General features: G+C 39.2%; 2 protein-coding genes across 5 annotated transcripts; one reads left to right on the top strand and one right to left on the bottom strand.

Moving 5' to 3' along the window:
* Positions 1 to 601: 601 nt before the first annotated feature.
* Positions 602 to 13,763, bottom strand: HAUS2 (HAUS augmin like complex subunit 2). Of its 2 annotated transcripts, XM_027571826.2 has the most exons (6): positions 13,641 to 13,763; positions 7,033 to 7,125; positions 6,618 to 6,687; positions 5,215 to 5,347; positions 3,861 to 3,969; positions 602 to 1,986 (listed from the first exon to the last, which is right to left on the bottom strand). In XM_027571826.2, exons 1-6 carry the CDS (start codon positions 13,731 to 13,733, stop codon positions 1,777 to 1,779), a joined length of 708 nt encoding a protein of 235 aa, XP_027427627.1. In that variant the 5' UTR covers positions 13,734 to 13,763; the 3' UTR covers positions 602 to 1,776. The 2 variants fall into 2 exon arrangements, with proteins under 2 accessions (XP_027427627.1, XP_035584095.1); XM_035728202.1 differs by lacking the exons at positions 5,215 to 5,347; positions 13,641 to 13,763 and having other exon boundaries at positions 7,033 to 7,100.
* On the top strand, positions 13,736 to 22,691 carry LRRC57 (leucine rich repeat containing 57). Of its 3 annotated transcripts, none has more exons than XM_027571823.2 (6): positions 13,736 to 13,754; positions 14,127 to 14,232; positions 14,339 to 14,477; positions 15,049 to 15,317; positions 18,057 to 18,242; positions 18,654 to 22,691. In XM_027571823.2, exons 2-6 carry the CDS (start codon positions 14,149 to 14,151, stop codon positions 18,693 to 18,695), a joined length of 720 nt encoding a protein of 239 aa, XP_027427624.1. In that variant the 5' UTR covers positions 13,736 to 13,754; positions 14,127 to 14,148; the 3' UTR covers positions 18,696 to 22,691. The 3 variants fall into 3 exon arrangements, with proteins under 3 accessions (XP_027427624.1, XP_027427623.1, XP_027427625.1); XM_027571822.2 differs by having other exon boundaries at positions 13,748 to 13,884; XM_027571824.2 differs by lacking the exon at positions 13,736 to 13,754 and adding an exon at positions 13,891 to 14,039.
* The last annotated feature ends 94 nt before the right edge of the window (positions 22,692 to 22,785 follow it).

The following is a 22,785-nucleotide window of genomic DNA, read 5'->3' as shown; positions in this document are numbered from 1 at the left end:
TTGAAGAAATTTCTGAACTACAACTAAAACTTTGTTTAAATGACTAGACAATATTAGGTAATGTTCAAGATATTATGGCCAGTCTTCTATATCCAATTTATAAAAGTCAGCAAAGGAGACTTCAAAACATGATCCCTGGTTGTTCTGGCAGTTTTTTGGCAATGATCTTGCTTCCTTATGAACAACTACTTTACTCACTGTGTTGAGGTCTTCTCATGTTAAGAAGTGTGATGAATAAAAGGATCAGTGAACCCTGATGACAGAGAATGCAACGCATAAAAATACTGATGCTTCCATTTTTTTTTTTTAAAGCAAAAGAATACACTAAGTCTGAAAATAACCAGAGGTAGTTACAGTACTGATACAAATGAATACATACTGAGGCTTAGTATTAGGAACTGTTATTATACCACTTTTTAAAAAAGATTTATGGGGCACCTGGGTGGCTCAGTCATTAAGCATCTTCCTGGGGGGCTCCCTGCTCTGCGGGAAACCTGCTTCTCCCTCTCCCACTCCCCCTGCTTGTGTTCCCTCTCTCACTGTCTCTCTCTGTCAAATAAATAAATAAATAATCTTAAAAAAAAAAAGATTTATTTGAGAAAGGGTGTGCGAGAGAGCACAGAGGGGAGGGGCAGAAGGAGAGGGAACATGGAGCCTGATGCACGGCTTGATCCCAGGACCCTGAGATCATAACCGACTGACCCTCCCAGGTGCCCCAATGTACTGCTCTTTTATATATACAATAATCTCAGGTAAAATATCTGAGCATTTTGTAAGGTAAATGTCTAAAAGTTTTACTATAACGTGCCTTTTTCTGTTCTTTGTTCTACCTTTCTTCTTTGCCTATCCTTAAGGCTGCCAGTGAACACCCTCAGGAATTTCTTCACGTGTCAGGGTTTTGAAGACCACCCCACCCCCACCCTGAGGTTTGATGTTTTGAGGATTCACAGGATTCAGTGTATCACTGTATCCATGACTATGATTTATTACAACAGAAGCATACCAAGTAAAACAGCAAAGGGAAAACGTGCAAGGGACAAAGTCCAGGGGAATCCAAGCACAAGCTTCCAGAGTCCTCTGCTAGTGAAGTCACACAGGATATGCTTAATTCTCACAGCAACTAAGGTGTAACGTGTGAAATGTCTTTCATGAAAGTCATTAGAAATGCAGTGCCCAGGGTTATTATCATGGGTTAGCCACACAGGTATCTTCTGTTTAACATGTACCAAAATTCTAGACTCCCAGAAGGAAAGGTGTTCCGCACAAACCACATTATACAAACACTTCAGGCATAGTGAGCAACTCATCAGTGATAGTGGAAGGAACCCTGTTGAAATCTAAATTCCTAGAAGCCAGGCAAGGACCAACTTTGTACGCAAGCCTTTCAAAGGATAGTAGTCAGGCCTGTTATGTTTGCTCTTTTCTATACACTTAGTAACTATCCCACAGGAAAAATCGACATACTTTCACTTGCAATAAGACTCTTCTAATTCAGAAACAAGCATTTAAAAAGAAGACATAATAGAGTCTGCTGTCTGAGATATGGCTAACGTACTCATGTTAATAAACTGTCATAGCTGTATTTGATTTTCAAGAGTTTTACTTAAAAGTAGAATGAAAATATATGAAAAACAAAGGAAAACTCAATTTGGTCTTAGTGAACTTGGAATCTTAGTACTTCAATAGCAGCAGAGCCTATAAATGCCCATATTACAACTGGCTAGAAATAGACTTCACATGACTACATATAATTAGGCAAAAATAAACAGCTGACAATCACTTGACATTAACAGTTTGGACATGAACTTTAGAAGTAAAAGGTAAAGAAGGCATTGTAACATCATGTTTATGAAGATAATTTTCTTCTGCTAGTATTTTGGGGATAGAAGAGGAAACTTCCTTTTGTTGTTCTCGCCATTTGAGTATATTCTCTGCCAGTTCTTCTGTTTCAGTCACCAACATATCCATTTTTGCTAATGCCATGCTCTGTAGTGTTTGAAAGAAGGGGAAAATAGGAGAAATTACATGTCATCAATACATCATTATTATATCATAAATGGTTATGATAGCAAAATGGTTATACCAAAAGTTCACACCTGACCTTTTCTAGCCCCTTAACACAAAGGCTTCTTAAAATTGTGTTCTCCCCACTTATTACAGAACATGCTTTTTATTTATGAGTTCACCTCTCCTTTGTCTTCAATTATCATCTCAAAGATGATGACCCATAATCTATATTGTAAAACCTACCTCCTTCCTAAAATTTTCCCACATTTGTCTACTGAATATCTCCACCTGAATGTACATTCAGTATCTCAAACTTTAATTTATTTTATTTATGATTTAATTGCAATTCAGCAATGATCAAAGATTTACTCTCTGTGGAAGGCATGTCAGAAAACAGTCATTAGCTTTTTGATTTCTTGATCCTCCTCACCCTCAGGTCACCAAAGCTAGTTACTTCATTACTTTGTCCAAAGAGTAGACACATTCTAGAAATTTGACATCACAAATCTCAAAGTTTACATAATCTTTTGTTTTCCTATGCTTTAAATCTTTTATCTGACTTTGGTTCATTCGCCTAGTCCTCTAACCTACAGTCTATCAAACTTTAATTGGTGTAGGAATCACCTGAGGCCAAAATGGAGTACCACTCTTCCCCAAAACAGCCAATGCTAATTTTCATGTCTTTCCTCACATTGCTGCTTTGGGCTAAACTATTCTTTCTGATGCAAATTTCACTGATTTTTCAAGATTCAGCTCACTACTAACTACCACATAAAACTTTACTGAAATATTCTTACCCGCATTCTACTCCCAATTTCCCTAAAGTAGAAGCAAACCCTCCCTTTTCTTTGCTTAATAGATAGCATCTTCTTTATAATTCTCTGCTGTATCCATTGCACAAAAATAATATTATAAAATAGAGAGTATCTGAGAGCTCACTAAATCTTGAGAATTTGAGGGCAGGGAGTGGTCATATCTGTTTATCTCTCCTGATACCTATAGCATAACTCCTTGAACAATAAAGAGAACACATATTTATTAAATATTGGAATAAAACAATATAAAATGACTTCTAGAAAAGCTATAAAAAAGCCATCTTAATTTTATTTATTTTTTATTTTTTTAAAGATTTTATTTATTTATTTGACAGAGAGAGACACAGCGAGAGAGGGAACACAAGCAGGGGGAGTGGGAGAAGGAGAAGCAGGCTTCCCGCGGAGCAGGGAACCCGATGCGGGGCTCGATCCCAGGACTCTGGGATCATGACCTGAGCCGAAGGCACATGCTTAACGACTGAGCCACCCAGGCGCACAGCCATCTTAATTTTTAAAAATAATTCATTTAGAATATTTGCCATCAAAAAGTTAAACAGGGCGCCTGGGTGGCTCGGTTGGTTAAGCGACTGCCTTCGGCTCAGGTCATGATCCTGGAGTTCCGGGATCGAGTCCCACATCGGGCTTCCTGCTTGGCGGGGAGTCGGCTTCTCCCTCTGACCCTCTTCCCTCTCGTGCTCTCTATCTCTCATTCTCTCTCTCTCAAATAAATAAATAAAATCATTAAAAAATAAATAAATAAAATCTTTAAAAAAAAAAAGTTAAACAAAGGGGCACCTGGGCGGCTCAGTTGGTTAAGCATCCAACTCTTGATTTTGGCTCAGGTCATGATCTCAGGGTTGTAAGATCAAACCCTGCCATCATGCTCTGCACTGGGTGTGAAGCCTGCTTAAGATTCTCCCTCTCTTAAAAAAAAAAAAAAGTTAAAGAGATCACACATTTGAGATTCTAGTATAAAAGAACTAAAGACAGCCAAATGTAAAGGAGTTGAGATACTTAAATGCTACTGTTAATACTCACCATTTTCTTTAGATTTTCATCTAAATGAGGGATATTTTTAATTGTTTCAAGATGGTTTTCTAATCTTTCAATGAAAGTTACTGCCAATTCCAGCAAATGTACCATGTAGCTACAAGAGGGAGAAAAAAGTCAACTATTTTTTTTTAGTTACTTTGTGTTCTTTTTTTTCTTTTCAATTAGGACTTTTAATACAAGATAAGAGAATTACAATCAACCCAGTGAGCCAATAATAACCCTTCTGCATTCATGGAAATACCAGTGATAAAAATGTCATTTTCTTTCACTCTAAGCAGAAATTAATTCAACATCCAAACAGAAAAAGAGAGACAACACTAATCATATCTGGTATCCAACCTAATATTAGCAAAACTTAATTTAAACTTAATTAATAATTAATAATAATTTTCTCATATAAGTAATTTCCCTAGATTAAATCTCATTCCATTTCAATCTACTCATTCTCCATGAAGGGTGAAGATAATAAGAATGTACTTGACTGAAACTGCCTACACCTAAAACCACTTTGAATCTTCGCATTTGCAAAATGCTTTAAAATCATTACGCAGTTCTTCTGATATATATAATGTATAACATATACATTAATGGTATCTTACTATACTGAATAGATAACTGAATATATCCACAAGAAGGAATTTTTACATTTATTCTTTTACTACAAGATAACAAATCTGACACTTAAGAGAGGTACTGATTTGCTAAGGGTCAGCAAGTGAGGCACTGGTGGAGAAAGTTAGCAATCAGATCCCCAGATGTTTGATTCTTTACTATTGTTTATTATTACACTTGGAATACTCGTATGGGGAAAAGAGCAACAGAAAGCATGCCCATTCTATGGACTGGGAAACTGAGGCTAAAACCAATCATTTGCCCTAGGTTTTGAGGCATACAAACAACAGAAATGAGAGCACAACTCATTTGGTTTTTTTTCCTTTAGCTGACATAGTTTTCATCTCTCCCTGCTTACACTCCCTAAGAGAATTTTTACATATAGGCAACATTAACACAACAATAAGTTAACTTCATAGAAAATGGTCTATACATAATAAAAATAATTTTTACCCATCTTACTATATGTTATTGATCTAATTTCTTTCATTGAAGCCCTTATATCATTCCCAAAACACACTGGGCAAAAGGAATGTCTTTTTCTTCACCACAGCTTCACTCTTTAAATGCCTAAGATTTTCTTTCTGGTTGTATGTATCAGCATTAAAAATGTTAACAGTAACTAATATATTGTTTAATGAATTGCACTATGAAATAACTACTAGCCTAAACAAAAAATACCCGCAGGAAATATGTGGAACCATTAGTTTCTACTGTTTAGTTTAACCTGTGATAAACAGCTTCAATAGGCAAGTTTTCCTGGCACATGGGTTTCAACAGTCTTTGCCTGAGGGACCTCTTCTCTTTTAGCACTGCTTCCAAATGATTATTCATGCTTTGCAGAGTATGACATTTCTGAGCTATACAAACCAAAAACAGTAATCATAGTTAGCAATATGACAAGTTTCAAAATCACTAAAAATTTATTTTTTGCTTTGGTATGACACTACCAGTGTCAAAAATTAATCCATTTCCCTCCTAAATATCTCCCCTTTGCTATCTTTAATATCAAAACCACTTTGCTTTCAATGATTTTCTTACTTTGCTTGCTGACACCAAATCCAGTGCTAAATTCTTTGTCTACATTATTCAACTCTACTCCTAGCTCAGTTTTTATATTATTTTTTAAAAGATTTTATTTATTTATTTGATAGAGAGAGACAAGTGAGGGAGGGAAGACAAGTGGGAGGAAAAGCAAGCTTCCCGCTGAGCAGGGAGCCCAATGCAGGGCTCGATCCTAGGACCCTGGGATCATGACCTGAGCCGAAGGTAGATGCTTAATGACTGAGCCACCCAGGCACCCCCTAATTCAGTTTTTATAGCCAGAGTCGTATTCTTCACATAAAATCTCTTTTCTCATCTCTGCCTCTAACATTCTACATGAAATTAAAAAATAAACATGTCTTACAAGCTATTTCTGATTATTTCAATATTTTGCCCAGAATTCAGTTAATGGCTGCCAACTGACTCTTTTAAATTTGTATCTTGAAAAATTTCAAACTTACAGAAAAGTTTCATTGAACTCCCACATACATTTCACCTAGACTCACCAACTGTTAACATTTAGCTACATTTTTATTTCTTTCTCCACATACTCAATATATGTATTTTTGCTGACCCATTTAAGAGTAAGTTGTAGATACCATGAACTTCTACCCCTAAAACTTCAGCCTGTATTTCCCCAAATAGGAACATTCTCTTATGTAACTGTAAGTACCAAATTCAGAAAATTTAACAATGGTACAATACTACCAGTATTTAATACAATCCATATTGACATATGACCAAGTAACTCAATAACATCCCTTATAGTAAAATAAATCCGTAATCAAGTATTCAATCCATGACCACTGTGCTTTGACTGTTGAGTTCCTCTAGTCTCCTTTAATCTGGAAAGTTCCTTAGCCTTTCTTTGTCTTCAAGCTTTCCTGAATTGGAGGAGCTCCTACCTGGGTCACTTTTTATGCTATTTGCACTAGTCAAACCAAAAGGACTTCTATTTGAGCACAGAAGACTTTATTAGCTTTGGGGCAATACCTGAAAAAATTATGGTGTATCATAATGTATGATTAAGGTAATCCAAGAAAAAGTTGAAATTCCAATGATTACCCATTTCATCAAATTACTTACCCAAAAAGGAAGGATGAACAACATCTGCTGCATCTTTTTCTAGTCTTAAAAGTTCAATTTCCAGGTTTTTCTAAATTAAGAAGAAAAATAACATTCAGCTCGCGTAGAATGCTGCCTGAAGGCTTAAACTGAAGTAAAAAAAGGCATAGTCTTTAACCCATGAATATTGAGGCCGGGAGAGAGGAGGATTCGTTATGAGAGCTCAGGGGATTTACCGAAGATTTTCATTTTGGTGTTCAAGCCCTACTGCTGCTATTGCTACTACTACTAACTACTACTATAACTATTACTACAAATAAGTAAAAACTTATCCAGCTACATGCTAGACAATGTTCTAAGTGCAAGAGAACTGCTGCTGGAATCAACTTATTTTCCTGTACTAGAACTAGGAAGTAAAAAGTCCAACATAATTTACCTGGTAGATTTCAGCTTGCATATTTGTGATCTGCTGTAGTCTGGAGAAGTTCGCAAAGTAAGAAGCTGATTTCTTGGATATACTTAACATCTCCTATTGGTAAATGAACAGAGAAAGCAGCAGTGTGTCACAAAAAGTTTGTGTGCATTGGAATAGCATATCCATGGGCTTAAAACATGAGGATTTATTATGTCCAACACTGCCCTTGAAAAATGAAGTAGAGTTTAACAGTAGCAATGTGTTTCCTGTTTTTATGTTTTTGGTTTTTTTTTTTTAAAGATTTTATTTATTTGACAGAGAGAGACACAGTGAGAGAGGGAACACAAGCAGGGGGAGTGGGAGAGGGAGAAGCAGGCCTCCCACCGAGTGGGAAGCCCAGCGTGGGGCTCGATCCCAGGACCCTAAGACCATGACCTGAGCCGAAGGCAGATGCCTAATGACTGAGCCACCCAGGCGCCCCATATTTCCTGTTTTTAAAATATTCACTATCTGGGTACCTGAGTACTCAGTGGGTTAAGCATCAGACTCTTGGTTTTGCCTCAGGTAGTGATCTTGGGGTCCTGAGATAAGAGCCTGGCATTATCCTGTATGCTCATCGTGGAGTTGGCCTGGGATTCTTTCCCTCTTCCTCTCCCTCCCCCTCTGCCCCTCAGCCTGCACGTGCTCTCTCATTCTCAAATAAATATTCTTTTTTTTTAAAGATTTTATTTATTTATTTGAGAAAGAGAGAGACAGAGTGCAGGGAGCCCAATAGGGGGCTCAATCCCAGGATACTAGGATCATGACCCCAGCTGAAAGCAGACACTTAACTGACTGAGCCATCCAGGTGCCCCTAAATAAATCTTAAAAAAAAAAAAAAAAAAGCACTAAATATTCACTTCACAAATCCTTTGGCCAAATATTTTAAAAAATTAGAAAAAGAAACATGACTTAATCACTTTGTCCTATTTCCTAAAGTACTCTGCACAATACATCTGAATTAGGGACAGCTCTCAGAGAAGGCTAAGGTTAAGAAGGATGAGCTTGAGGTTGTTGGAGAGTTACTCCTACACAAATCAACAAAACCTAGTTTCTGACCTTCCTGGGGCTAAAATTAAATACTTTCCCACCATGGAATCATTTATCTGATTCATTAAATGACCTCTATTGGCTATAACTCATTCATACTGTCTCTTTTCACATACTCACTCTCTTAAAGGAATGTTCTGTCCAGGTGGAATTATTCTAAAAAGCTTACCCGCTCCTTTTTATCCTGTAATTCTATGCAAAATATTGCTTGCATATATTGCCTCCTTAAATTGCAGGTTACTTCAGAATAAGAATATTGTTCATCCCCTGGCTTGATCCATAATTTTCTGTATCCTCTTCTTCTTTTCAAGAATATTAGCACATTTAGAGATCTTTAGAGATCTTATAGGCAAAGGGTTGGGAAATGATAGTCCATGATCTAAATGCAGCCCACTGCCTGTTTTTGTACAGCCCATAAGCTAAGAATGGTTTTTATAGTTTTTTAATGCTGGGTAAAAAAGAAAAAGAAACAGTATTTTATGACACAGGAAAACAATATGAAATTCAAATTTCAGGATCCAGAATAAACTCAACTGCTCCCATTCATTTACTTATTATCTCTGCCTTCTTTCATACTACAATAGACTAGATGAAACCATATTGACCTAAAAGCCTCAGATACTTACCCTCTGGTCCTTAATAGCAAAAATTTGCTGACCAAAGATAACCAATTTTATAAGCATTTACTGAGTTAGACAATCGAGATTGAAGGATGGATGAGAAGGAAAAGGTATTCTAGTATTAACATATATGTGAAAAGGAAGGAAAGATGAGATCTGAAAACATAGTTTCCTACATAATCGTGGAAGATCTTGATAGCTGTGACAAGCAATTATAATGCAGGAAATGAGAGTAATTCAAGGTTTCCTGGTGAAGAAGTAACATGATCATATATAATATATATTTTAGAAATGTAAATGGGGATAGTATGGAAAATAAAACTAATGAGGCTGGGGGGACAGTAAGGAATAGGGAGTGACTACTTAATGAGTATGGGTTTTCCCGGGGGTTGATAAAAAAGTTTTGAAAATAGTTTCACAACACTGTGACTGTACTTCATGCCACTGAATCGTACACTTTAAGATGGATAAAATGGTAAATTTTATGAGCATTTTACCACCAAAAAAACTCGCCACTGGGGCGCCTGGGTGGCTCAGTCATTAAGCGTCTGCCTTCGGCTCAAGTCATGATCCTGGAGTCCTGGAACCTAGCCCCGCATCAGATCAAGCCTCCCATTGGGCTCCCTGCTCAACAGGGAGTCGGCTTCTCCCTCTGCCTCTTACCCTGCTCATGCTCGCTCTCTCTCTCTCTCTCTCTCTCGCGCTCTCTCTCTCTCTCTCTCTCTCTCTCGGTCTCTCTCTCAAATAAATAAATAAAATCTATTAAAAAAAACAAACAAAAAAACCCATCACTCTGGTAACTAGCCAACAACATAAAACAAACAAACAAAAACAAACAAAAATACTAGGTGAGAGAAAGGACTGGAGGTTGAATATTTAGACAAGTGGCTACTACAGCATTCCAGGTGAGAAGATGAGAATGTGGACTAGGTCAGTAGCAGTTAAAAAAGGAAAAGGAAGGCAGAGATGTGAATCCCTGGAGAGATGAAATGGATAAATCCTGGTTGATATGGGGTATTAGGGATAAAGTCAAGTCAATATTGACTCTGAGGGGACGCCTGAGTGGCTCAGTTGGTTAAGCGTCTGCCTTTGGCTCAGGTCATGATCCCAGGACCCTGGGATCGAGTCCCGCATCGGGCTCCTTGCTCAGTGGGGAGCCTGCTTCTCCCTCTGCCTGCCACTCCCCCTGCTTGTGCTCTCAATATATCAAATAAATAAAATCTTTAAAAAAAAAAACATTGACTCTGAGGAGCCCTAGTGACTGGACAGATAGATACGTCATGCCATGAGGAAGATAACACAAGATACTTTACTGATGGCAAAATTGAGGTCTGGGGGAGCAATGTATTAGTTTAATTTCATTCTATAAATACATATCATGGCTGAAATAAGGATGAATCTAATCTACTGAATTTCCATCATATCAGCATAACTCTTTTACTCTTCTTTTCTGCTCTTAGGTAGAAGGTAAATGAAAAGTAAAACATCTCCCATTTCTCACTGTAACTTACTCATTCTCTGGCATCTCTTCAACCCTCCCTGTGTATATGCTAATCTTAACTATACACATGGAAACTAGTAAACTGTTGGGTTCAACAGCAGGGTAATGGAGCTTAGCCAAGAACATGTAAGAGAAACCAATGGAAAATAACAATGTTCAAGGGAGAGCCAAAAGGAGAGAGGAAAGAAAGAATAGCCAAATTTCTCTAATAAATAGAAATTCTAATTACTTGAGGATTGTGACTTAGCCTTATATCTAAAAAAAAAAAAAAAAAAGGCTAGGATTGGGGAATACAGAAAAGTTTTTACTGTTGACTACTGCTATTATATATTATATAATTTACATGCCAGGAAAGGGACACTGAAAATGAAAGGATCCTGAAAAGGGAGTCTGTTTAAGGTGTTTCTGTTCATTCTGTTGCTAGGCACAAGAAGCTGAAATCCAAGACTTTTATGTATAATATAAAAATCCTGATAACACTGTGTACAAAATATATATACGTATAAACTTGTGTCTTTGGGCATCCTTTCTTCTTTGTCCTTTCTACTTCATACTGAATTCTAGCTGAGGGACATTAAAAGGGAAACAGTGTAGCAGAGAAATTAAAAGCAGAGGCTTTAAAATGGGGGAGGGGAGGGACGCCTGGGTGGCTCAGTCGTTAAGCGTTTGCCTTCCGCTCGGGTCATGGTCCCAGGGATCTGGGATCGAGCCCTGCATCGGGCTCCCTGCTCAGCAGGAAGCCTGCTTCTCCCTCTCCCACTCCCCCTGCTTGTGTTCCCTCTTTCGCTGTGTCTCTCTCTGTCAAATAAATAAAATCTTTAAAAAAATAAAAATAAAAATAAAATAAAATGGGGGAGGGGATATAGAGGTGGGCAGGGCACACTGAGAAAATAAGATTTATATATATAAATGTATAAACATACACATAAATATGTAAACTATATATATGTCTATATATATATCTCTATATAGTGTATGTATATGTATTTGATTGAGCTATCATGACTCACTAAAGCTTGCCAGAAAAATAGGATGTAAGGCCAATAAAGCAGTCCTAGGGCAGGGCACCTGGGTGGCTCAGTCGTTAAGCGTCTGCCTTCAGCTCAGGTCACGATCCCAGGGTCCTGGGATCGAGCCCCACATCGGGCTCCCTGCTCCGCGGGAAGCCTGCTTCTCCCTCTCCTACTCCCCCTGCTTGTGTTCTATCTCTGTCAAATAAATAAATAAAATCTTTAAAAAAAAAAAAAAGCAGTCCTAGGGCACAAACAAATACCCCATTTATCCTACAGAGAGTTACCTATACCTTTCTTTCACTACCTTGCTTAATGGATATAGATCAAAACAAAACAAAACTCAAACAAGCTATATTTTCTGGAAGAGTTGCATCATATTACAATTTTAAGCATCACTTGATTTTTTTAATGCAAATGGGATGATGCGCACTTAAGGGATAGACTAAAGAGATCATATAACATTATTTTGAAAGAACCAATGCTAAATCCTTCTAATAAAAATAGATTTTCATATGTAAAGTTTGCTTAAAGTAAAATCATACTACAAATCTGTGAAGTTTCCTCATTGGGACTAGTTGTGTAGTAAGATTGTAAGATGGTCTTAAAGAGCTATGGACTGGCAGATTTTACCTGAGGCAAAATAGATAATTGTCTAATTAGTGCCACTTGGACACTAGGAAGAGCCTCTTCAAAACAACTTCTACCCCAACAAACAGCTGACTTATCAATGTCAAAATTCTCTTAGGTGTTTAATTCTCAAACCAATACACTCTAGAGGGATAAGTCCCAAATGTCTTACAGTATGAGTTTACCAAATTACTTTGTTACAGCACTAAACAATGCAGTGAGACTACCAGGTGATTTGGTAGGAAGAAAACACATGAGATAAGAGAAGGTGAGAACTGGGGGAGTGCTATAGTTAGGTTTTGCCTATTTTCCAATGCATTCATTTGTACCCCCCCCCCCCGCCAAAATCTTTAAGGTCTGGTTACTAGAACCTCGGCTAATCTACAAGAATTCTTCATCAGGAGTTTAAACTCTTTCAAGATAGTGTCATAGTATCATCTATCACAGTTCATCTTAGAGATGATACAATGTGTCAGAAAAGGGAGCGCTCTGTGATCTATTTCACTGGTTGACTGACCTTGGGTAAATTTCTTGGTCTCCTTAGGCCTTAGTTCCATTAAAAAAAAAAAGATTTATTTATTTATTTGAGAGAGAGAGAGAGAGAGGGAGGGAAAGCACGCGCGCAAGTGAGCAGGAGGGGCAGAGAGGGAGAGGAGAATCGTAGACTCCCTGCTGAGCGTGGAACCCCAGGTGGGCTCCAGGCCGGCTCCAGGCCAGGGCCTTGGGCCAAAATCAAGAGTCAAGAGGCGGAGGCTTAATCAACGGAGCCACCCAGGCGCCCCTTTACTTTCTTCATCTTAAAAATAGTGTACAGTAGGGGCGCCTGGGTGGCTCCCTGGGTTAAGCCTCCCACTCTTGATTTCGGCTCAAGTCCTAATCTCAAGGTCCTGGTATAAGAGCCCCACCCCCTGCTCAGCTGAGCAAGGAGTCGGCTTGAAATTCTTTCCCTCTGCCCCTCCCCACCCTCTTTCTCTCTTTAATAAATAAATCTGTAAAACAAACAAACAAACAAAAAGTGTAAGGTACAATTCTCTAATGACTCTTCTAAGTATACAAAGTTATGTATTTACCATAAATCTTCCATCGTGTTCATACAGCTAATCTCCGCGTATGATTTTACCTTTCTACTTCACCGTTTCTTTTTTAGCGAAAATCCTCAACTTTCTCGTTATCTCAAAATTTCTTTCCCTCCATCTCACTTTCCCCATTCACTTGTCACTTGGATTCCATTATTCCCTCATATCTTTAATTTCTCCTAAAACTACAACCTCTGAGACTAATCTGCCTCTTCTCTGATAATTACTCCCCTCCTGCATTCACGTTCCAAGGTCTTTCGGGTCTTTCTCAACATTTTAAAAAATTTCTTTATTTTTTGCCTTTAAAGTTGAATGCTTCCCCTGACGCTCTCCTGTACTCAGCGTCTCCCGCCCCAAATATGCTTCAATACCTCACACAAACAAGCGTTGTTTGGGAACGTTTGTGTTTTAACACTTACCCGTATTTCCCAACCCCCCACCCATTACAATATACAGGCGGTATCACTGAGTGAGAAAAAGCGGGGGAAGACTGATCTTTATTATCTCTCACGAACTGACCCAGGATAAATCGCCCGCAGACATCTGAAACTCGTCTACTCAGAGCCCCGCTTTGGCACAACCACTGCAGAACCGTCGCTACTTGTTGCCTGGAAGGGCCTCCATCGGCCTCTACTCCAGCACAGACCCCCACCCAGCACCACCACCTCACAGCCATCTTCTGTCGCCATCGCCGCCCACGCACCTGAGTGACCATCCCCGAAGCTACGAAATGGCCCAGCAACAGCCCGGCAGCACTTGGCGCGGACGCGGGATCCCAAGGGTTGGCAGCAGCCATGGCGCGATAAGCGAGTGAAACGTACGGAGAACGTGCGACGCGGATCGATGACGTCACAGGGCGTTTCAGTCCGGGCGGAAGCCCGGGGAGCGCATCCCGGCCGAGCGCGGGCCGAGGATTTTCCCTTGCTTAGCCGGCTGTGAGCTGAGGGGTAGGAGACGAGTCCCGCGCTCCCCGATCATTCGTAGGCTCCAGCGGCGTCAGGCCTCGGAACAGCTGTAAAAGCTGTTGGCCCTGGTGGTTGGGTTGTTCTTCCCTTTCTTCCTTGCCACTTTTAGTTGGTCCCCAAGATTTGGGCGTCGGCAGGTGACAGCTTGGGCATGAGAGCCGAGAGGCGGATGGGGTGGCTGGATGCCTGGACTGAGCGGTGACAGCTGCGCTTCCTTCCTGCAGGGACCTGAGCCGCGGCCCTAGAATGGGAAACAGTGCCCTCCGCGCTCATGTGGAAACCGCGCAGAAAACTGGTGTCTTTCAGCTTAAGGACCGTGGGCTGACCGAGGTGAGACTGGGAGGGGACCGACCAGAGAAATTAAAGGGGGAGGGACGGCGGGGGTGGTGAAGTTAATCGGTGAGGAATTCTCCGCGCTGTGAACCCCTTTCTCCAGTTCCCCTCAGAGTTGCAGAAGCTGACCAGCAATCTAAGGACCATCGACTTGTCCAACAACAAGATCGAGAGCCTACCGCCTATGATTATAGGAAAGTTCACTCTGCTGAAGAGCCTCTCCTTGAACAACAACAAACTGAGTATGGCTTTTGCGCCTGGGAAGCTTTTGCTAGTGATCAGCTGTTAAAAAGGGTGGTTTTCTCTTACAAGCTGATTTTTGTTGTTGTTATGAAACCGTACTGAGAGCTCAAGACGCAGGAGGATATCAGAGTCCTTGAACCTATCTCTTGTAATTACATCTACACGCCTCCTCTGGTGGTGTAATGATTGGTACTGGCTTAATTTGGACTTGAAAGGGAAGACCATCTTTGGGATGTAATGTAAACAGAGCTAATTTTGCTGCTAATTTAGAAAGGGGGGTGGAATGGGAAGGGGAGGGCCTAACAAATGCCACAAAATTGCTATCGGATTCTGCAGAGGTCCTTTTACAAAAGGAGCCCAATATACACATAAATACTTGCCTGTATTTTGATGGCACCCTCACTTTCTGAAGACTATGTTGGTAAAATGCAATACTTAAAAATGGCACATGTGGGAATTTTATGTGTATCAGTAGGAGGCATATAAGGTGGCCATATAGTTTTTCTAAACTTTGTCTAAGGTATGTCTCGGCTGTATCAGATTCAGGTTTTTAATTTTTTTCTTTGCCAGCTATTCTTCCTGAGGAGTTATGCAATCTGAAAAAACTAGAGATGCTAAGCCTAAACAACAATCACTTGAGAGAACTACCATCTACCTTTGGGCAACTGGCAGCCCTCAAGACCCTGAGCCTCTCTGGGAACCAGCTACGAGCACTACCACCACAGCTCTGTAGCCTACGGCACTTGGATGTGGTGGATCTCTCCAAGAACCAGATTCGGAGCATACCTGACATAGTGGGGGAGCTGCAGGTCATCGAACTCAATCTCAACCAGAACCAGGTCTAGAGCTTAAGGTTTTTTTCCGACATCATGTGGGTTTACAGTCACCTGTATAATCCATTCTTTTCTAAACTGTAGTCATGGAGCTGGGTATCAGGCTAGATGAGCAGTATAGTCCATGGGCTGGACTACTTTCAAAGCTAGAAGTGCTATGGAATTAGTTGCGTAGGTGTTTTTAGGAGAGTGGGATGGGTAATGGGGTGAGATAATTTCAAAAGTTAAACTGTCTCACAAATCTTGGAGAATTCAGATCCTCCTCAAATATGCCTCAAATCACCTAGCAAGGAGCTATGTCAGGTGGAGTGGAAAAGAGGCTTTAACTCATAGGTTCTTGGAGTTGGACAAGAGATAATTCATTGTCCCTTTTTTGACATCTTTGTCAAGTGTGTCCTGCTTTTACTGAAAATTCATAACTGACAGGCTTTCTGGCCTGTCATTTTTGGACAGCTTTAATTGAAATATTTGAAATTTGTTTCCATTACTTTGGAAGCTCTGGTTAATATGTATCTGACTGGAGAAATAATACTTGGTCTAGACATAAGGCTTAATGATGAAACATTAAACATAGTGAGACTAGGTGGCCTTTAATTTTTTAGCGCCTACAGTTCTAGATTTGCACAGTCCAATACAACAGCCACATATGGCTGTTAAAATTCATTTAATAAATAAAATCTTAAAAAAAATAAAATAGATTTAAAAATTAAGTTCCTCTGTTGCCACTAGCTATATTTCAAGTGCTCAAAAGCCGGATGTGGCAACCATATTGAACCACAAAGATATAGATTTCAATCACTGCCAAGTTTTATTGTACAAAACTGTTCTAGATTGTAGTAATCTTACATTATGATAAAATTCAGTCTATCTTTGAGGAGATTGCCTCACCTTTTCCATGAGAATAGATATTCTTGTATGTTGAGCTTTGGGGAAAAAAATTGTGAATATTTGAAAAAAACTTATGGGAAAACATTGTTCAAGAAATACTAGCTGCATAGCTGCACACTCACCCCATTCACCTAGGCTGCTGCCCTATAATCACTGGTTCTGATTTTAGCATGGACCACATTAACCAGAAGAGCTTGTGAAGAGATCACTGGGTCCCTACCCTCCGTGTTTGTGATTGAGTAGGTCTGGAGTGGGGTCTGAGATTTTACTTCTTAAAAAAATTTTTTATTAACATATAATGTATTATTTGTTTCAGGGGGAGAATTTACATTTTTTAAGGTTTTTATTGGGATGCCTGGGTCGCTCAGTTTCTTAAGGGTCTGCCTTCCACTCAGGTCATCATCCCAAGGGCCCTGGGATCGAGTCCCCCATTGGGCTCCTTGCTCAGTGGAGCCTGCTTCTCCCTCTGCCTGTCCCTCCCCCTGCTTGTGCACGTGAGTGCTCTCTCTGACAAAATCTTTAAAAAAATAAAAAGATTTTTTATTTTTTTATTTTTATTTTTTTTTAAAGATTTTATTTATTTATTTGAGAGAGATAATGAGAGAGAGAGAGCATGAGAGGGGGGAGGGTCAGAGGGAGAAGCAGACTCCCTGCTGAGCAGGGAGCCCGATGCGGGACTCGATCCCGGGACTCCGGGATCATGACCTGAGCCGAAAGCAGTCGCTTTACCAACTGAGCCACCCAGGCGCCCAATAAAAAGATTTTTTAGAGAGAGCGCATGCACGTGCACACATAAGCAGGGGGTGGGGCAGAGGGAGAGGATCTCAAGAAGACTCCTGGATGAAGGTGGAGTTCAAGGTGGGGCTCCATATCACAACCCTAAGATCATGACCTGAGCCGAAATCAGAAGTCGGACACTGAACTGACTGACCCAGCCAGGCACCCCTGAGAATTTATATTTCTAACAAGTTCCCAGGTGATGGTCTGAAATGATACCAGGTAGAGTAAATATAATTTGGTGACTTGGAGCATTTAAAGGGCAAAAGAAGTGAATGAATCAAAGATAATTGTTCAAGGGCCTAAAAGAGTGGTGCTGCTGAGTGGACAAGCTTTGATTATGATGGTGACTCATCCCAACAGAAATGTTTTATTAAAAATTGGAGACATGGGAGTGGAATAGACATGAGCAGATATGAATATAGACACAGATTTTCAGGTCTTAACAGAACTGATAGCTTTAAGAAAGGATGAGCTTTTTAGGAGGACGTTTAGAAAGAAGATCCAATGTTAGAGACTGCTGCTTGAAAATGTCCATAGGAACAAGGGGGCGGGGGGAGCCAAAAATCAGCAATAATTCAAAAGAAGAAAAGTCCAGTATTTAGGTACAGGGAGTTTCAAAAAAGTGGTAGATGATAGTCAAACCAATAGGGAATGAGGACCGTGAATCCTTGACTTCGGCAGTGTAGCGGTCAGCATCTTCTTACACATAAAAGATGGGCAGGGAATGTAAATGCACCAAAATGTTTATGGTGGTAGATTAGAGGTAACTTTTTTCCTTAAACTTATGTGATGCTCAAATTTTCTGCAATGAACAGTGCTTTTATTAGGACATTTTTGTTTCTAAAAAGCCACCAGTAACCTTCAAACAGCATCTTTTTCCAAAAAGTGGAGGAGTAACAGAAGCTAGATAACATAGGCTTTGGAAATGGGTAGGTGGTGAGAAAATGGAGGCGGTAAAAGAAAGAACTAGGACAAATGGGCAAGTTTTTGTTTTAATTTAGTAAAAAAAACAAAAAACAAAAAACATTATAGTAGTGCTTTTACTTTTTCCTATAATTCTTTTTTGTTGTTCAATAGATATCTCAGATCTCAGTAAAGATATCTTGCTGTCCTCGCCTTAAAATTCTTCGCCTGGAAGAGAACTGTCTTGAGCTCAGCATGCTGCCACAGAGCATTCTCAGTGATTCCCAGATCTGTCTGCTTGCTGTGGAAGGCAACCTTTTTGAAATAAAGAAACTTCGAGAACTGGAAGGATATGATAAGGTATGTATTAGTGTACTTCATCATTGTTCCAGAGATAATGGTGAAGTAACCCACATGAACATTTATAGCTACAGGATGTATGCATAATCCTGTTTATGTCAACAGGATTTGTTCCCCATTTTGGAGGTGGATTCTAAAAATTAGCCAAACGGTATTGTGCCAAGGTAACTTTTCCTCCAGGTAGCTTATTGTAAAGCATTTTGTCTTTTGATGGGTGTCTTATTAAAATATAAGGGAAAAACCCCAAAGCTATGTGCTTTAAATTTGCATTTAGAATAGGTCGATTTTGAAGATGAAAAAGACCATATCCAATAAAAATCTAAATAAAAAAAATCACAAAATCCTAATAAAAAAATAGGCTAATATTTGCTTGGGCCAAAATACCACATATTCTTCTTTTATGATTTTTAGTACATGGAGAGGTTCACAGCCACTAAGAAGAAGTTTGCATGATGTTCTCCAGGAGCACGGGAACCTCACAGGACACTGACATGGAATCTCTTGCAATCTGGCTGAATCAAAGGCTCCTTTTGTTGTCAAGGATTATCTGCAGCAAGGAGATGATACTCCCGCAGATATTTCAATGATCTTTTCCCTTTCCAGGGCTCGTCTTAAGCAAGCTAAAAAATCAAGGGACAGTAAGAGTCCTCCATTTTGAGTCATGGATAAGGGTAAAGGACAGTGTTGACCATCAAAACCATCATTAGTCTGGCTTTAAGAAAAACAATAGCTCATTTGCTATTTATACAATGAAGGGATGCTGCTTGGTCACAGAATCACTCCGTATCACAGCTTGAAATTTCATGTTTAGTTTCAGTGTACGAACTTTCATAAAGTCAGTTGCCATTCCACCTGCATTAACATTTCATATTTTTATGAAATATAGTTTGTGAGAGGCTACTATAGTTAATCTAGGATTTATGATTTTATTTCAGTCCATCAGTTCAATCGCACTGTGTATACTTGGAATTTAGAATGTACATAAATATGTGACTGTCTTGATTAAAAGTGTATTGTGTCAGAGAAGCACCAACACAACACTAAGAGATGTTCCCCAAGGCTGCAGTAGCAAATTTTTTACTATTGCATGTGCCTTACTGGTAGAGGGCTCTGAAGAGCTAAAACCATATATGCAAAACTTGTAAGATACAAAGGGTTGTAATAATCAAGATTTTCCTGAACCTTTGTTAGAAATAATGTCTTACTTCTGGTAATCCTTTTCCCTTTTTGCGTTTATAATTCTACTAATCAAATTAGCTATCCAAAAACTACTGCTACAATATTTTAAAATAACCTATGTTTATAAAGTTTATTCTCTGGATGAGAGAATATACTAAATAAAGAATTTTTAATGAACTTCCGCTGGAAAAAGTGTTAATCCTTCAAAGGAAGAAGACAGGAGAACTTTAACCTCTGTGTGGCCCTTTGTTTGAAAGTAAACTGATTAGAAAGAAATGTTTCTTAAGGTGCAGGAGTACTGAAATGCCTTCATGTGACTGATAAGCATTTTGCAGTACTAAATCCATGCTTATTAAGAGAAACTGAAAGTACAAAGGTAGATGACGTCAGGTTGTTACTGACATGAACATTTCCGAGACTACCACTCTCAAATGTTCTGAGGTTTTGCCTTTGGCAGGGCAATTTAGCTTGTATTGTCAGTTCTTGTTTTATTAACCTAGTTTAACCATTAAGTCAGTAGATCACAACAGCTTAGTGTTAGAGGAAGTCTCTCTGACTTTAAATCTGATCCATATTCTAAATCTGATCCGTATTCTCTATTTCCCATGTTATTTTCTGTTTCTCAACATGGGGAGGGATGGATGGGCTGCCAGTTTATCGTTAGCAACTGAGTTTTGCTTTTTGTAAACTTCAATGCTTAATCTTTTTGGTCTAAACAATGTTTCTCTAGATTCTTTATCAGTGCTTAACATCTAATAAATCAGAGCTTCTAAAGTAAACAACTTAAATGTCCCCAGACATTTAATTAACTGGAGTTAAAAATATCCCCCATCTCTGAGAATCAGTGACTGCTAGCTTTCACAACTTGTACCTAGCCTTATTTCCAGATACCCGTTCTTCACTCTTATTTAACCTGCCCAGTCATACCAGATTATTCTGCTCCTTAAACCCACAGTGCAGTGTCTCCCCTGTAACTGCCTTTACATTGTTTGCTCAGTCAGGAATGTCTTCTCTCACTAACATGCTCCTTCTATCCAAAACCCATTTTAAGTCTAAGCCAAATGAATTGCTCCCCCATCTGTTATGATAGCACTTCCCACATTCTATATTCATCTATCTCTTGCTAGAATGAGCTACTTGTGGGCAGGAACTATGTAAAGTAACATGCCCAGATTTATAACGCACAAGTATTCAGACTTACCTATGAGCTAACATAACGAAGTTGGTTAACTTGTGTGTGGTCTGGAGACCCATATTCTAGTTTGGCCACCAGCCCTAAGTCACCCACATTCTTTTAGAACTTGGTTGGAAGTCAGTGTAGTATATTAAGCTCATGGGCCTTGGAGTCAGAAAGATCCTGGTTTGAATACACAGTCTGTCATTTACTAGCTTTGTGAATCTGAGCAATTTATGCTCATCTGTAATATGGTGAATACCTCCAACCTTTCAGGTTTGTTATGAGGATATGGTAAAAAGATACATAAAGGCATTTTAGCAGGGTGCCCACGACAGAGTAAGCAATCAATAAATGGTGCCATTTATTTCACCTGTAAAGCATTAAAATAGAAGTTAGCAAGTCATTATAGAAATGGTAGGCTTGGAGCAAATACTACATTAAAAAGGATGAAAACAAATGACTAGAGAGTAAGGAACTTGAATATCATCAATCTGAGAAATACAAATCTGATTAGGAATGTAATTGGGATAACCTGGAGTTCTGATAAGGCAGTGACCTAAAGAAAGTAACATTTAAGGAAACTAACTCTAAGTGCAATTGAGTATAAAATGTCTGGGTTAAGAGAAGATTTGTAATTCACACATGACATGAAAAGATCTAACGTGTGGTAACAAGGATGAAGGAAGGGACACCTGGGTGGCTCAGTTGGTTAAGTGTCTGCCTTTGGCTCAGGTCATGATCCCAAGGTCCTGGGATCAAGTCCCACATCGGGCTCCCTGCTCATCAGGGAGCCTGCTTCTCCTGCCTGACGCTCCCCCCTGCTTGTGCTCTCATTCTGACAAATAAATAAATAAAAAATATTAAAAAAAAAAAGGGATGAAGGAATTGTGAAGGAAGAAAGAAACAGGCATAACTATTGGGGATAAATACCATTGTCATTGTAAGACTGGAAACTTGAAGAAGGAGCTTACTGTTAAAAAATTAAATTCAGGGTGATTATTTTTGAACTCCTTAGTTATAGGTTAGTGTTATGCTCAAGAACATACAAAAAGTAAATGACTAAAGCAAAATTTGAAACCAGGTGGTCAGACTCTAGAGCTTGTGTTAATCACTTTCAGTTACTACCTTTCAAAAGTAATGGAAACAAGTTTCCAGACAATGTTAACCAGAGAAAATCAGAAAAGGCTTTAAGTCAACAGCTTGTATTTCTAGTGCATTATGGACCTAACTTCTATGGCCTCATTCCTCTTCTTTCTCAGTAGGAGAAGCTTTGGCAGAGTTTGTAACCTGGGATCCATGGATTTGCTTTCAAGATCCACTGATACGTGATTCTTACTTATGCGTGATTCATGTTTGTGTTAGTATCTATTTCTCTGGGGAGATAGGCTATGTTGTCTTTCATCAGATTCACAAATGGATTCTTGACCGAGAAAGCTCCACCCAAGAAAGAACAGCAACTATAATTTATTAAGCTCTTACATTTATTGGGTGATGCTCTCAGTTCTTTACATGGCATCACCACACTGACTTTTCATGACAACTCTATGGAGGAATTATTAATCCCCATTTACAGACAAGAAAACTGAGGCACAGAAATGGGCTTACAGTCTCAGCAAGTGGAAGAGTGTAAATGCAGACAGTTGAGTGCCTTAGCTTATACTTCGAACCAATTATTATGAGGGGGCAGCATTTTGGTATCCTCAGAACTATTATCTTTAGCCATAAGATAAAAACATTTCTTAATGTTCTAAGCAAGGGCATTTAGGTATAGCACAATCCCCAGTATTTTGTACTTTCTCTCTTTTACACATTTACCACCACCTACCAAACTACTACTTTTGGCATGCAGCATTTCTATGCCAGAGGGCCTGATTGAATCTCACTCTAAATATTTTCTGCTAAGGCCTATGAAAGTCCTCATGTTAACAATATCTTCAGTAAGTGGGTTGTAGTTCTAGTGCATAAACATCCTTTCAATCATTAGTGTATTAAAGCTCAAATGAGTAAGAGACTAATAATAATTAAAATGAACCTCGTGACAAATCATAGGAAGAAAAGTCCTGTCAGTATTTCCGATAAAAAATGGGAAAGGTGCTGAAGGCAGCTTTCCATCAGAGTGCTTCTTGATTTATGGACATTTGCTTTATTCAATTTGTTAAGAGCTGATGAAATTATTGCCCCCAACAC

Source organism: Zalophus californianus, chromosome 6 (genome assembly GCF_009762305.2).
Source record: "Zalophus californianus isolate mZalCal1 chromosome 6, mZalCal1.pri.v2, whole genome shotgun sequence".
Lineage (NCBI taxonomy): Eukaryota > Metazoa > Chordata > Mammalia > Carnivora > Otariidae > Zalophus > Zalophus californianus.
This window is presented reverse-complemented; position numbering and strand designations above follow the sequence as displayed.